A 13,748-nucleotide genomic window follows, 5' to 3' on the forward strand; every position below is an offset into this window, starting at 1 on the left:
TTTCTGTACCCAGGGTTAACCGAAAGACTCCCAGAAAAAGCCACACTGTAGGAGCTGTGAGTAACACCCTGGGGTGGGGAGACGGCTCAGCGGTTAAGAGTACTGGCTGCTCTTCCAGAGGACCTGGGTTCAATCCCCAGCACCCACCTGGCAGCTCACAACTGTCTGTAACTCCATTTCCAGGGGATCTGACTCCCTCACACGGACATACCTGCAGGCAAAACACCAATGCACATCAACTATTTCCTGTCAACTTTGGTGTCAGCTCATTACTACAGAAAAAATCACTACAGCTCAGTGGTACACACAAGGCCTTGCTTTTGACACAACTGAACCCCCCGAGACTCTGGTGGGGTTTAGGACAACACCTCTTTGAAAATGCTCCTCTCCAGCCTTGTTCACTGCGCATCATGGCATGGTGTAACCACAACTTCCATTCAAAATATCCTTCTAGCCCCTCGAGGGTGAGGACAAAACAATACCACTGAGAAGTTCCCCCAAACACTTAAGGAGAAAACATCTGTTCTACTTAGGAAAAGAAGTCCTTGAAGTGTACCCCTTATTAATAAAACACTAGCCGCAGCAGCGTGGGCTGTGTAAACATTGATGTTTATTGGGAAAGTGCATGTCCCAGCTCCACAGGCTCTTCTGAGATGGACAGGAAGGGTCACTAGACTCTCCCATGGTCTGCAGAAAACTGTGACAAGCTGAGCATCCATGGCAGGGTCCTACAGGGACCTGACACTGGAAATGGCCACAGGCACTTGGCTAAGGAAGCTGAGAATCAGACCTTTTGGGCCACAGGCACAGGCACAGGCACAACCCCACAGTGCTGTGACCCTGAAGGCTGTGGCTCCCAGCTGCTGTGACCTCCCTACGGAAAGACCCGAGATCAGAACCTTAACTAAGAACCAAGTCAGTGTTTCGAACCCTTACAAGTGCTCACTTTGAGGGTCAGGCAGGCAGGGCTTGCCCAGGGTACCCAAGGTCAGCCCTGCAGCCCTGCTACTTGCCAGTTGCTACCATAGGCATTCAAGTCCATATAACCATTGCCAGCACCTAGCAAAGGGACGGGTCCAGACAGGGACCGAGGTAGCCCGGGGGTGGGGGCGAGGGTTTGGCCTCTGTGTTCAGCCTCCTAGAATCAGAGCAGCACGGAGCAGAGGGGCTGTGGCCAACGGCCCTGGGAGAGCACTGCCCTGCAGATGTACTACATGAAGCAAGAAACCTCTGAGGTGGTCTCCAGCCATGGACAGACCTCCAAAAAGGTTTGTGTGTGTCTTGCCGGGAAGAAGACAGAAGCCAGTCTCAGGGGCATGGCCAGAGAGTCAACTTCCCAAGAAGCGACGAGTGTGCAAACATCTTTTGAGGGAGCCTCTTTTCCACACTCCCGTCTTGGCTGGTCAGCACTGAGGCCCGTATTTCTTCTTCAACAACTCTTCTGACCACTGGGAGGCCCACACAGGGCTCAAGGACTGCCTTACCACAGCTTTCTAGGTAAAGAGAGGGGCCAGAGGGGGCAGGAGGATACCCAGAAGACACTCAAGGACCACTCCTTGGTGGACATGAGGCCATGAGGTCTTGGGGGCCTCAGTATGAGGACCAAGGGACTCTGAGCAGCTGGGTCCAGAGAGTCACATGTTCAAAAACGCGAAAGCTGACGGCTCTGAGACGGAATGTTCTGTGGTCACCTTCTGTACAGCTGGCTGGAGACCCTGGGAGCCGGGGCGGGGCAGGCGGGGGCAAGCCACCAGCTCCATCCCCTCAAACAAAGAGTTGGGGCGCCACAGGCACGTACTGGAGCTACCCTCGGGGGTGTCTGTGTTCTCCGGGCTCTGCTCAAACCCTGCCCCCTGTTCACTGGAACATACCAATTGGGTTTTGACCTCACTGGCATCCTCTAGAGCAGGAAGAAAGGTATCTGGGGATGGAGCGGGCACAGGATTCCCGGGCATGATGGTGGTGGAGCTCAGAGGCTGGAGGAAGACCTGGCTCCCAGGGGGAGGCACAGGGCTGGTCAGCAGGTCAGCTGGGCCCACAAGGGCAGCTGCAGAGCTGTGCTGGGCACAGGGCCTTTGGGCAGGGAGATGCTGTCCACAGGAGGCTTCAAAGTGTCTCAGGATCTAGAGAGAAACAGGAAGGAGGCAGTGCCTGCTTAGCGCTGGGGACAGTAGGGGACAAGGCAGGGACCCAGTAATCTGCTGTTGGAATGGTGGAACACATGAAACAAGTCCTGCTAAACAGATGTATGGGCAGTCCCAGCCTCAGAACCTTCCAGGCATCAAGGAGCTGAAGGTACCAAGGAGACCTGATGTATCTAGTCACTCTGGACATGTGTTCCTGTGATGTCACCCCACGTTTACCAGGTGCTGTGTTAACTAAAAGGGAGTTAACAGTGCTAACAGCACAGCCAACCTGGACTAAGTGGCCGAGACACTGCAAGTTTAACAACCACAGAGAAAACAAGACCCCAGGTATGTGGCGCATGCTTTTAATCCCAGCACTCAGAAGACAGAGGCAGAGGCATGGGCATCTTTGTGAGTTCGAGACCATTCTGTTCTACAAAGAAAGAGAGTTCCAGGACAGCCAGGGCTCCACAGAGAAACCCTGTCTCAGCACAAACAAACAGAAGCAGCTAGGAACGCAACCAAGTAGATAGGAGGGGCGTGAGGGAGACCCTGGGGATGTGAGAGGGTGGAGAAGTGCCGTCGGAGACTTTCTGGAGAAGGTGGAGTGTCGTCTAGGACACAACGTAGTGGGTCTCACACGGCGGCAGTATGGGTGGGTGGGGGTCCAGGAAGGAGAAGAAGCCAAGGCACCCGCAGTGCCAGAGCCCAGGGGAGGGGGGCACCACCCACTAAGCAGGGCTGTAGGAGTGTGCCCATCAAGCGCTGATCATGGCCAGCTAGGGGCCGAGACAGACTCTGCTGTTCCCAGGGCCCACTGCCCACCTTGGTAGCTTTGTTGGTCACAGGTCCGGGGTTGCCCGCACCAAGTTCCTGCAGCTGTTGCCGGCAGAGGAGGAGGACGTGCTCCTGAGGCAGGAGGTCAGCACCCCCAAAGGAGGCAATGGCACACAGTGCCCTCTGTGAGCGGGAAGCAGGGAGGATGGAAGTCAGCTCTCCTGGCTCCTCACTTAGGGAGGCCTGCATGGGGCCCACCCTACCCCTCCATCCTCCGTGATGCCCTGCTGCCTGTGCTTTACCCACACAGCGCCTGCCCCTCGCTCTCAGCCTTACCATCTGCTCACACTCACTGGTCCCGACCAGCTGGCGGAGGAGCAGCTCCAGCACGGCCTCACAGTTGAGCAGCCCACACCTGCTCAGGGGGACAGACAGGAGGGGTTGGGGGCAGCCACAGCCAGCTCCCTCCTCCCTCGGGGCAGGTGCAGGGGGGCGGCTCACTCTTTGATGAAGTGCTGGGTCTCCTCACGGCTCAGGAAGACACGTGGCCCCTGGGTGACAGTTCTCACTAGGCTCAGCTCTTGCTGACAGTCATTTGGGGCCATGGCCTCAGTCCTGGAGAAAGTAAAAGGATAAGTCAGGATATCAAATCTCAGGTAGGGGCTGGAGAGATGGCTCAGCAGTTAAGAGCACTGGCTGTTCTTCCAGAGGTCCTGAGTTCAATTCCCAGCAACCACATGGTGGCTCACAACCATCTGTAATGAGATCTGGCGCCCTCTTCTGGCCTATAAGCATATGTGCAGATAGAACACTGTATACATAATAAATAAATCTTAAAAATAAAACAAAACAAAAAAGAACCTCAGGTAGACAGGTGGGACAACACCCCCTAAGCTTCCACACTGGAAGAGCCTGTTGACAGCCCCTTTGGGAGAGGTGGTATGGTGGTTTGAAAGAAAATGGCCCCCAAAGGAAGTGGATTAGGAGGTGTGGCCTTGTTGGAGGAAGTGTGTGGCTTTGAATTCTCATATATGCTCAAGATAATGCCCAGTGTTTCAGACCACTTCCTGTTGCCTGAAAGATGTAGGACTCTCAGCTACCTCTCCAGCACCATGTCTGCCTGCACACTGTCATGTCCCACCATGATGACAATGGACTGAAACTCTGAACTGTAAGCAAGCCACCCCAATTAAACGTTTTCCTTTATAAGATGTGCCATGGTCATGGTGTCTCTTCACAGCAATGGAAACCCTAACTCAGAGAGGTGGCCACCTATTCCACATACCTTTCTGTCAGGTCACCTGGCTCACGGCTGGCCCCAGAGTGGCTCTCACTGCCTGACCGACTGCCTGAGTCCGAGGCCCTGCTCGGGTTGCTGGTGCAGGAGGAATTCTGGGAACTCGGACCACTGTCCAGCTCATCCCAGCCTCCTCCTGCCTGCCCAGGCTGGTGTCTCACAGCTGAAAGACAGAATGGCAGGCAAGGTCCCAGGGCTTTCCATGGGCCCCATGCCATCTCCTAAGGGACTTGGGCTAGGAGACAAGGGGTTGTGTCCTGAGCTTACAGGGCAGCTCTAGAAACTCCAAGCACACAAAATGGGTGAGTGCTTCCTGCCGGGTCAGAAGCCTGGGGCTCCTGCCAGTGAGGGCAGCGTCAACATTTATCACCACATCCATCAAGTGCCCATTCCCCACCCCAACACTTGACACGAAGGAATGACCCAGATCTGCGAGGGTGGTAACCCTTGCCTCCATACCTCTGGCCCCAAGGATTAGAGTCCCAGGGTTGGGGTGTGTGTGGCTAGCTGAAGGTGTCACTGCAGGCTGATAGGTATCACCACGTGGCAAGGGGCCCTGGGTACGGGGGTTCTCAGGCCCAGGACGCACCGCATTAGCCACTGCCTCTGCGGCCCTCTGGATTGTAGAGAGGAGGGCTTCACCCGCAGAGCCTGTGCACAGAAGAGGTGGCATCAGCAGAAGAGGCGGCGCCAGCACCCCAGCCCACCTCCCCTGCCTCCAGCCACATTCTCCAGGATGGGGCCAGAGCTACTGCCTGCTCAGAGCTGGGAGGTAACGACACATGCTGCAGGGAGCAGAGTTGCTGCTGCCACAAATCCCAGGCACTGTCGTCTGGACACTTGGCTTATAGCTGAGATCAAGGGATGTTCTGAGGGGGAGGGTGTGGGAAGTGAAAAACGTCCTTGGCCCTTCACTCAAGTGTCAGGGGTCCACCCTTGCCTTTGAAGAAGGGACTTACAGGCTAAAGCATCAGTCAGAGGCCCCAGAGCTGCAAAAAGGCCCATCTGTAGCAGCTACAGCACACAGCTGGATACAGCCTAGCATCCGGCCCCAAGGATAGCTGAGGTTACTTGCTCTATTACGTGCTGCTGCATAACCCTTCAACAAACAAACCTCAAGCGTCTGCTGGCACAGGTACCCACATACACTACACTGTTACAACCTGCACGGTGACCGTTTGGGTTCCTGTCACGGCCTGGACCCTTGTCCATCAAGCAGCAAAAATGGCCAACACAGCCAGCTGGATTTAAGTCTAGCTCCTCCTCCCTGTCCATCAAGTAGAGCTGGCCTTGTCATACCTTCCTCCCAGCTAGGCAGAGGAAACAACACAGGGGAGCACACCAGGAAAGAATGAGTTCCACATGTGGAAGAGTTGGGGGATAGCTAATGAGATGCCAGTGAGGCCTGACCCTGATCCCTCGGTATCCCTACCCAAGAGCCCTGTCCCTTACCTGTCCGGCCCCACTCCTTAGTGTAGCCGAAGCCCTGGAGAGCACTATGAGGTCTGGCCTGGGCACCCATGCCTGAAAGAGGACACTGGCATCAGTGCAGGCCTCCCCCCAGACCAGCCCCCATGTACAAAGACGCCTAGGAGACCAAGAGGGACACCCTCTGCTGGTGGCCGGAGCCGGTCACCAGAGCGGCATACCTGCTGGAGGCAGGGCTTGGGGTGGCTGGGAGGGAGGCAGTGGCACAGCATCTGAGAACAAGGTGCTGCCCAGGTCCTAAAGAAGAAGTGTGTGCTCAGAGTCCCCCCGAGCCGGCCGCTCTGCCCGTCCCACCAGCCCTGCTTTTCAGACACCTCTCTTGAGCTGCCCAACCAGGCCCAGGGGCTGTGGCCCAGCAAGGAGAGAGCTGGGTCCTGTGTGGCAGGAAAACAGCAAGCACCTCACAGAGCCACTCTGTGCTTTGACCCTGTCCTGTGCTCACCTGGGCAGCTGCCCGCACCTTCTGGTACAAGCTGTTTCCATGAAGAGGGTCGGGGGGGCCTGCAAAAGCTGCAGGGCAGAAGTCAGACGGGACGGGCTGAGCCTGGGCAGTGCTCCGGACCCAGAGTAAACCAGCCCTCCTCAGCCCTCCCAGACAGTAAGTCCCCAGCCCCTCCTCAGCCCTCCCAATTGTATGTCCCCAGCCCCTCCTCGGGACCCTTTAACATCCCCTCTTGACCACTCATGGTAGCAACTCCACCGTCTACCATCACAACAGCCACTGTGTCTGCCGGAGACCACTCCGCCTCCCCCGACTCTGGAGCTACGCCTGCCTCACTGCTTCTCTGGGTCCATTCTCTTCTACCTGCCTGCAACAGGAACCTTCTAGAGGTTTCTCAGGGCCCGGATGGTAGACCCGAGGTCTCTATCAGGGCCTTCCAGGTATGAAATAGCCCCTGATTCCTAGGCTGGCTCGGCCTGAGCTAAATTCCCTCTGCTAAAAAGCTTCCATCATGGAAAATCAGGTTTTCTTATATCACATTTAACCACAAGCTTTCCCTAGCTCAGGGCCTTGCACATACTGGGGATTGCCACAGCACCCTGTACATGCCCGTTCTGCCTCATCCTTCCAGGAATACTTAGTGGGTACCGCCAGCACAGACACATTTCCAGTTCTAAGTCTAGGCCAGTCAGGACCCCAAGCCCCAAGCATAGCACTCGAGGGTTTAGTCTCCCCCACCCCTGCTTCCCCTGGGCACACCTGTGTCTTCCCATACCTGTGGCTTCCTGGATGAGAGCAGAGTTTCGTCTGAGGATGAGCAGGAAGGAGGAAGAGCCATGACCACATAGGTAAAGCAAGATCTTCAGCACCTGGAGAGTGGACAGGTTCGTGGGGCTGGCCGCTATGGTACAGGACACTCGGTACAGCTAAGTGCCTGTCCTCGGCTGGGCAGGAGCTGAGGCCTGGTCTGCTACCTACCACTCAGGGACTCACCTTGAGCTTGACGTGGCCAGAGCTACTGTCCAGGCGGTTCAGGAGGTACTCCAGCAGGCACTGGCTGCTGCCCAGTGACTCGTGGGAAATTTCTGAGAGTCATTTGAGTTAGGGAAGGAGCAGGCAGACACAAGACCCACTGCTGAGACAAACTCACCCTCCTATGACCATGACCCTTCTCAGGTCACACTCCCTGAAGACCATTACCACAGGCTTTGGTTTCATCAACACTGGAACTTTTAGGGTGTCCTGGACTCTACACCATTGGGTATTGCAGCTTTTAGTACACCCCTGACACATACATCTGGATACTAGGAAAAAGAAGTTGGTGGTGCTCCTGGGATAGCATGAGAACCCACCCCTGTCTCAATAACACTTCCTGCTAAGTCAGGGTGCCCACTCTTTACTCTTCCCCCCACCAACAGTGCAGAAGGATACTGGCAATCTCTTCAAACAGGTAGCCTGGACACGGGATGTCATCATCTGAGGTCCCCTTCAAGAGAATGGGGAGCTGAAGAGGAATGAGGACCATGATGAGCTACCATCTCGGTAGGTCCCAGCCACCAACCAAAATGGAAGCAAGCCTTATGTCCACTGGTGCTAAAAATGCCCAGGAGAATGCCTAAGAGGGACCAGAATCATCCTAGTGGTCACAAAGCACGGCTTTAAGCAGGCTCTGCTCTGGCAGGGATGAATGGCCCCAGGGGAGAGGACAGTCAGTGAGAGCGCTCTAAGAAGGTCAGGTAAGGCTCAGCCCCAGCCTCTACACTCACAAGTGTAAGGATAGTTTAAATATACCTACTTATCAAGCAGCAACAGCAAGAAGCTCAGGGCTTTCCATGTATTGGACGGTGCGGTGCCAGACCCAACAAGTCAGAACTGCTCGGCTTGATGGGTTTTGCCGCTCCTCAAGAACGGCTAACTTAAATTTTACATAGTCATGCATCGGCATGGTCGTGTGTGCTTATGCTACTGGCTTGCCTGTTACTGCAAGTGTTTATCTGGTTGAAATCTGGAAACACCTATTTCTCATCACTCAGTGTCTGGGCAAAAGGGTGGGGTTTAGGAATATTTAAGACAAGTATACGGGCACTGCCAGAGTTCCACACAGCCTCACTATACTATTTGTCCACAGTGCTTTTAAGGGGATCTGGAGGAAGCGATCAGCAGAGCTTAGTACTTAAGAACTTGTCCCAGCCTCTACATGAGAGATCTGACCTCCTGTAGCACGGCCCCTAGGGGCACTCAAAACCCTCAAGCTCCAGTCAGAAAGCTTAGGGCAGTCAGTTTGTTTCACTCAACAGCTGGCAACAGGCTCCGCCTTCCCCACCCGGTAGCTGCGGCCTTCCAGATGCCTCCTGTCTCCTTAAGCAGCATGAGTGTCCAGGGTGTTTCTCTGAATGAAGCCGGGGAAGCCGGGCTCCGGCCCGGCGGAGACCGCCCGCCGCCCTTGGGCTCGTCCTCCAACTAGCAGATCAGGCTCTCTCGTTCTCAGCAGTGGCTGGGCAGCCTGTCCCCGCTAATCCGGCGAGATCCCCGGGCGCCGGGTGTCAGCAGACCCTGCGAACTCCACTCACCCTGTGTAGGAAGCTCAGGCGGTCCCGCAGCGGCGGCGCGGCCGCCATGGTCCAAGGAGCCGCCCCCCTACAGCTGGCCCCGCTTCCGCCAGGCTTCGATCCTCCAATCATCGCGCTGCTCTGGCTCCCCCAGCCAATCGGTCGCAGGAAGGGGGCACAGAGGTCCGAAAACATCCGAGTTCAGCCAGTCCAAAGTCCCAGTTAGAGAAGGACAAGGACCAGTGCCAATTACAGAAGAACAGGCCCGCGACTCTGACCAACCAGAAGACAGTATGGGCGGAGGTGCCGGATGTTCAATTATTCGACGCCGGAAGAGGCGGGACCCAACATGGCGGCGTCCACGGGGGCCTGGAGGAACCGCTCATGTCCGCCAACGGAGCCTTATGGGGGCGCGTGCGGAGCCGTCTCCGAGCCTTCCCGGAGCACCTGGCGACCTGCGGGGCTGAGGTAAGGGGCGGGCGGAGCTGGACCTGCAGGTTAGCCGGAAAGGGAGGGAGGGCGGCGGTCAGGTCCGGCCACACTACCGTCAGGTCTCCCCTCAGGCTTCGGCGTACGGCAGGTGCGTGCAGGCCTCCACAGCCCCCGGAGGCCGCCTGAGGAAGGACCTTTGCGTGCGCGAGTTCGAGGCCCTGAGGAGCTGCTTCGCCGCCGCGGTAGGTGGGCGCGTCCCCCCGGCGTCGCGCCTAGTTTGGCGTTTCTTTTCCGGTGCTTTGGGGAGAGACCAGACATCCTTTTTTCTGCCAGTCAGCTCCAGGAAGGGTCAGCGAAAGGGCAGGAGGCCCCGGCTCGTTAACTCTTGGCTCCGTGGCCGAAGGGCAGCCTGCCCAGAGCGACCCCAGCTGCGCTCGCCCCGTCCCGGGGGTTGCTGTGTGATGTCGTGGGAGGGTCCTCCTAGGCAGTGTCGGTAGCCGGTTCTCAGTGTAGCGCAGAAGTGGTGAGAACCGCTTGGGGTCTTGGTCCTTGTCTTCTGCCTATGACCCCTCCACCGCAAGCCCCCTCTGTTAGTTGCTGCCCCACTTACAGTCTTGCGAAGGTGGCCAGTGTTAGCAAGGCTGAAGACCTGGAGTGTGGGGTGGGCGTCCTGGGAAAACCTCGGAGGAATGGTGAAACAGACCACAGCGAGTATTCCAGAACACAACTGGTAGGTGCCACCAGAGAATGGGGACTTGGACTGCCAAAGTCTTGGGCCCTCATTCTAGAATAGGTTCCTAGAATGTCACTAATGCCGACCTCCTCCTGGGGTACTGCTGATTCAGTGGGTCTGGGGTCGGTCATACCACAAGTGCTCCTGAGCTGTTAATGCAGAAATAGGACTAGAGATAGGGTTGTTGTTAAGAACCCAGAGCCATACAGTGAATCTGAGGCAGTTTGCCGACATTCCAGAATAGCCGTAGGCAGAAAGAGTAGTGTTTGGGAGATCTAAACGTCCCTTGAGTTTACTGCAGCCTAGCCTCACCTAGCAGCCCACTACTAGTTTCCCATCAGACACTGTTCCGTCATCAGGTGTTGCACTTTTCTTGTTCCGTCTGACTTGATCCCTGCCTTTTGGTGGCTTTCCAGCCCTACATCCCTCCCCGAGGGGAAAGGCAACAAGACAAGCCTTCATTCTTTTGTGGTTGCTAGCCAGGAGCTCTTTCTGAAACCCTAGACCCACTCCTAATGTTCACAGGCTTCTGCCTTCTGTTACCTTTCCTGTGGTTGACCAGAACTGTGTGGCTGGCAGGCTGTTGAGTCCATCTCCTCCTGGGCCAGGTGAAGGAATCCCACTGTGATTCCTCATTCATCCCTACACAGCACCTATAGATCCTCCATTCAATCACAGGGTGCAGGCTTCATCTTTTAGGTGAGCTCAGTCAGGTACCCCCACATACACAGCAGCACCTCAGTTCTTTAAGGTGTTTGGGAGAATGTGGCATTTGATGAGGTAGAGATCTTGCTTTTACGCCACATCTAACTTGGAAATAAATGCTTTCTCCTTCAGGCCAAGAAGACCCTGATGGGAAGCACCTAACTAAGAAGGGCTGTGGGCACAGGTGCCTTGTCCTGATGGCACACAGTGAAGAGCTCTGGGAACTGAAAGAAGGTCTGGGCGGTGAAATTCCTGGTGTTTTTGTTTGTTCTCAGCTTGAACCTTGGGCAGCACAGGGTTTGTTTACCAGCAGTGTGTATGTGTGAGGATCTGGATTCCATCAAGATGTAACAGAAACAGCAATGAAGGTTATTTAATCCAACACAGTTTCAGGCTTTTATACACATAGCATGGTATAAGGAACTGGTCTCCCAAAGACAATGCATCCAGAGCACACCTGCACTGCATCCCGCCACCCCACTCCCAAAAAAAAAGCGGGTGGCATGTCTGGACCACAGGACTCTGCCAAAGGGTCCCCGTTTAAAACTGTTCTCAGCAAAGGCTAGAGAGATGGTTCAGCAGTTAAGAGTACTTGTTGCTCTTTTAGAGGACCCAGACTCAGTTGCCAGCACCTACATGGCAGCTCACAACCATCTTTTAATTTCAGTTCCAGGGGATCCAACACCCTCTTCTGGCCTCTGCAGGAACCAGGCACACATGTGGTACAGACATGAATGCAGGCAGAACACAATATAAAATTATAAATCTTAAAACAATCCCTACTATTCTCATCAAAATTATTTGATCTAAGCCTAGCACACCAGGCCCTGGATCCAACTGCTTATGAGCAAAACAAAGCAAAGATAACCCAGCAGCAGCCCACGGGGAGTGAGCCCACAGGGGAAGAAGTGCCGTAGAGATGGCTGTCCAGGAATTGGGCAGAGGCTTTTCCGGACAAAAGTCAACAAGGAGGTTCTGCTTGGGACTTTGGGTGAGGGACAGCCATCCCTGCAGCCTGTCACAGACATGGCTCCTGGCTTTCCTTCTTTCCCTCCTCTTCACATGGTGAGTTTAAAAAACTTCAAAGTGTAGCAAGGGATTCTGTGTGTGAGTGCCACCTGCTGGGAAACATAGGAACTGCTCAGTTCTACTCCGTGTGGAGGTCATGCTGTCCTTGAACCAGTTTGCACCTGTCTCAGAGCCTTGGTACAGGGAACAGGGCCAGAGACCATCATGCCCTACACTCCATGCCAAAATCTGCCTCCCTGTGGCATCTAACTGCTACTCTGGAACTAGCCTGGCTTACCAGAGTGAGAAAACCCATGTGTTTTAGTTTAAAATTTATTTAATGAGTATTTTAGATGTATGTATGTATGAGCACTGTGTATGTGCCTGGTAGCCAGGGAGGCCCAAAGAAGGTGTTGGATACCCTGGAACTGGAGTTATAGTTGTGAGTCACCATGTGCTTTTAACTGCTCAGCCATCTCTTCGGCCTCTAGAATACCTGTTTGATAGATACTCTGAGTCCACCTCAAGACAGGACTTCTTTTTTTTTTTTTATTTTTCGAGACAGGGTTTCTCTGTGTAGCTTTGCGCCTTTCCTGGGACTCACTTGGTAGCCCAGGCTGGCCTCGAACTCACAGAGATCCGCCTGGCTCTGCCTCCCGAGTGCTGGGATTAAAGGCGTGCGCCACCACCGCCCGGCTTGACAGGACTTCTTGGCTATGGCAGAGAGCCAGGTCAGATAGATTCTGTCCTAGTGGACAGTGATGACGGGTCTCAAGGGACCTGATGGTTTTACTGGACAGTCCACCCCTCCCGCTGCTGTCAAGGTAGCAGAATGAGTGATTGTCCAGGGATATTATGTCCTTCACAGTCAGAAGCACTACCTACCTACTCAGTGTTCTTTTCTCCATGTGTTCAGACCAGCCTCTCCAGACTGACGGCCCAGCCTGCCACAGCATCTTCAATCCTCTTGATAGCTCAGACTATACCTTCTTCAGTCTTCCTCCTGAAGACTTCCCAACTTTGGGCCCCACTGAGCTCAGATTTGTCTGGCAAAATGTTCTCTCTGGCTGTCTCTTCATCCTCTCCTCTGAGGTGGCAGACATCCATTGCTTTCCACGGTCCAGCACAGCTGAGGCCTCCAGGACCACTCCACTCTGTCACTGTTTGAATATTAGATTCCTCCACATGCACAACCCTCTTCCCGTGGACAAGTGTTAGTGAAGTCTCGGTCCCCAGCGCTAGTGGTTCTATTTTGGGAGGTTCTAGAAACTTCAGGAAGTAGGTCATTGCAGGCATGCTTTTGAAGGTTGTGCCTGATCCCCAGTTCTTGTCCAACAGGATATGGAAAACCTCTTCCATATGCCAGTATGCTCCAGCTGCTGTAACATCCTGATCACATGGGCCAAGCATCACAATACTGAAACTGAGCAAAATAAATCAAGTTGTTCTCAGGTACTCGGGCCACAGCTGTGCCGGCACCTTTGGCCTTTGCACCTACGCTATTCTCTGGTTTCCAGACTCAGTCTCAGGAACACTTCCACGGTACGGTAGAGACAGTCTGCAGCTGTGTCAGCCACACAGCGCTGACCACTCGAGCATGCTGTCAGTCCACTTGGGCTGTTGGGGTGGAATATTGAACCAGGGGATTTACAAAGAGTGCAAATGTATTCCTCACAGCCTGGAAGCCCAGAGGTTAAAGGTCAAGGTTTTGTACTGTGAGGGCCCTCCTGCTGAATTTTCATTGGGCAAGAGACCACAGTACAAAAGTTGCCTCAGCAAGGATACACCTTTGTATCCTAAGCACTTAAAACTTCTTCCTGGTACTCTTAGAACTCCTGGTTTTTATAGAGGGGCCACACTGGACCACAGCAAATGTCTTGGCCTCAGATGAGATCTGTTGTTCCTTTTTGTTGTTTTTTTCTCAAGAAAATGTTTCTCTGTGTAGCCCTGGTGGAACTCAGTATGTAGACCAGGGTGGCCTTGAACTCAGATCTGCCTGCCTCTGCCTCCTGGAGTGCTAGGATTAAAGATATGCACCACCACGGCCTGGGCTATCTGTTGTTCCTTTGAGAACCTGAGCTCCACTTTCTTCTGCCTTGCTCTGCTGCTCCAGGGGCAGAAGCATGCATCCTGGCCTGGCAGCCCTGCGAACAAGCATAGCTGTGCTACAGCAGAACCCTCATGGGCAGGC

The 13,748-nt window shown here is 54.6% G+C and overlaps 2 protein-coding genes across 3 annotated transcripts; one reads left to right on the forward strand and one right to left on the reverse strand.

Annotated features, from left to right (window-relative positions):
* Positions 1 to 588: 588 nt before the first annotated feature.
* Positions 589 to 8,901, reverse strand: Tepsin (TEPSIN adaptor related protein complex 4 accessory protein). The gene is made up of 13 exons (XM_028853626.2): positions 8,701 to 8,901; positions 7,562 to 7,634; positions 7,124 to 7,215; positions 6,906 to 6,999; positions 6,131 to 6,198; positions 5,850 to 5,925; positions 5,653 to 5,724; positions 4,660 to 4,851; positions 4,189 to 4,363; positions 3,405 to 3,518; positions 3,240 to 3,318; positions 2,952 to 3,086; positions 589 to 2,123 (listed from the first exon to the last, which is right to left on the reverse strand). The coding sequence occupies exons 1-13, from the start codon at positions 8,872 to 8,874 to the stop codon at positions 1,635 to 1,637; spliced, it is 1,833 nt and encodes a 610-aa protein (XP_028709459.2). The 5' UTR covers positions 8,875 to 8,901; the 3' UTR covers positions 589 to 1,634.
* Positions 8,902 to 9,014: 113 nt separating this feature from the next.
* Ndufaf8 (NADH:ubiquinone oxidoreductase complex assembly factor 8) lies at positions 9,015 to 10,931 on the forward strand. 2 transcript variants are annotated; one of them, XM_028853649.2, is made up of 3 exons: positions 9,015 to 9,147; positions 9,231 to 9,353; positions 10,682 to 10,931. In XM_028853649.2, exons 1-3 carry the CDS (start codon positions 9,064 to 9,066, stop codon positions 10,709 to 10,711), a joined length of 237 nt encoding a protein of 78 aa, XP_028709482.1. In that variant the 5' UTR covers positions 9,015 to 9,063; the 3' UTR covers positions 10,712 to 10,931. The 2 variants fall into 2 exon arrangements, with proteins under 2 accessions (XP_028709482.1, XP_028709483.1); XM_028853650.2 differs by having other exon boundaries at positions 9,243 to 9,353.
* Positions 10,932 to 13,748: the final 2,817 nt, after the last annotated feature.

Source organism: Peromyscus leucopus, chromosome 8b (assembly GCF_004664715.2).
Source record: "Peromyscus leucopus breed LL Stock chromosome 8b, UCI_PerLeu_2.1, whole genome shotgun sequence".
Lineage (NCBI taxonomy): Eukaryota > Metazoa > Chordata > Mammalia > Rodentia > Cricetidae > Peromyscus > Peromyscus leucopus.

Excerpts from the sequence above, each read along its gene's own strand:
- Tepsin (XM_028853626.2), bottom strand. The coding sequence starts at position 8,874 with ATGTTTTCGGACCTCTGTGCCCCCTTCCTGCGACCGATTGGCTGGGGG. Across the intron at positions 5,926-6,130 it reads AGGTGCGGGCAGCTGCCCAG|GACCTGGGCAGCACCTTGTT; the intron begins GTGAGCACAGGA and ends CTTCTTCTTTAG. Across the intron at positions 3,519-4,188 it reads CCAGGTGACCTGACAGAAAG|GACTGAGGCCATGGCCCCAA; the intron begins GTATGTGGAATA and ends TACTTTCTCCAG.
- Ndufaf8 (XM_028853649.2), top strand. The coding sequence starts at position 9,064 with ATGTCCGCCAACGGAGCCTTATGGGGGCGCGTGCGGAGCCGTCTCCGA. Across the intron at positions 9,148-9,230 it reads TGGCGACCTGCGGGGCTGAG|GTCTCCCCTCAGGCTTCGGC; the intron begins GTAAGGGGCGGG and ends CACTACCGTCAG. Across the intron at positions 9,354-10,681 it reads GGAGCTGCTTCGCCGCCGCG|GCCAAGAAGACCCTGATGGG; the intron begins GTAGGTGGGCGC and ends TTTCTCCTTCAG.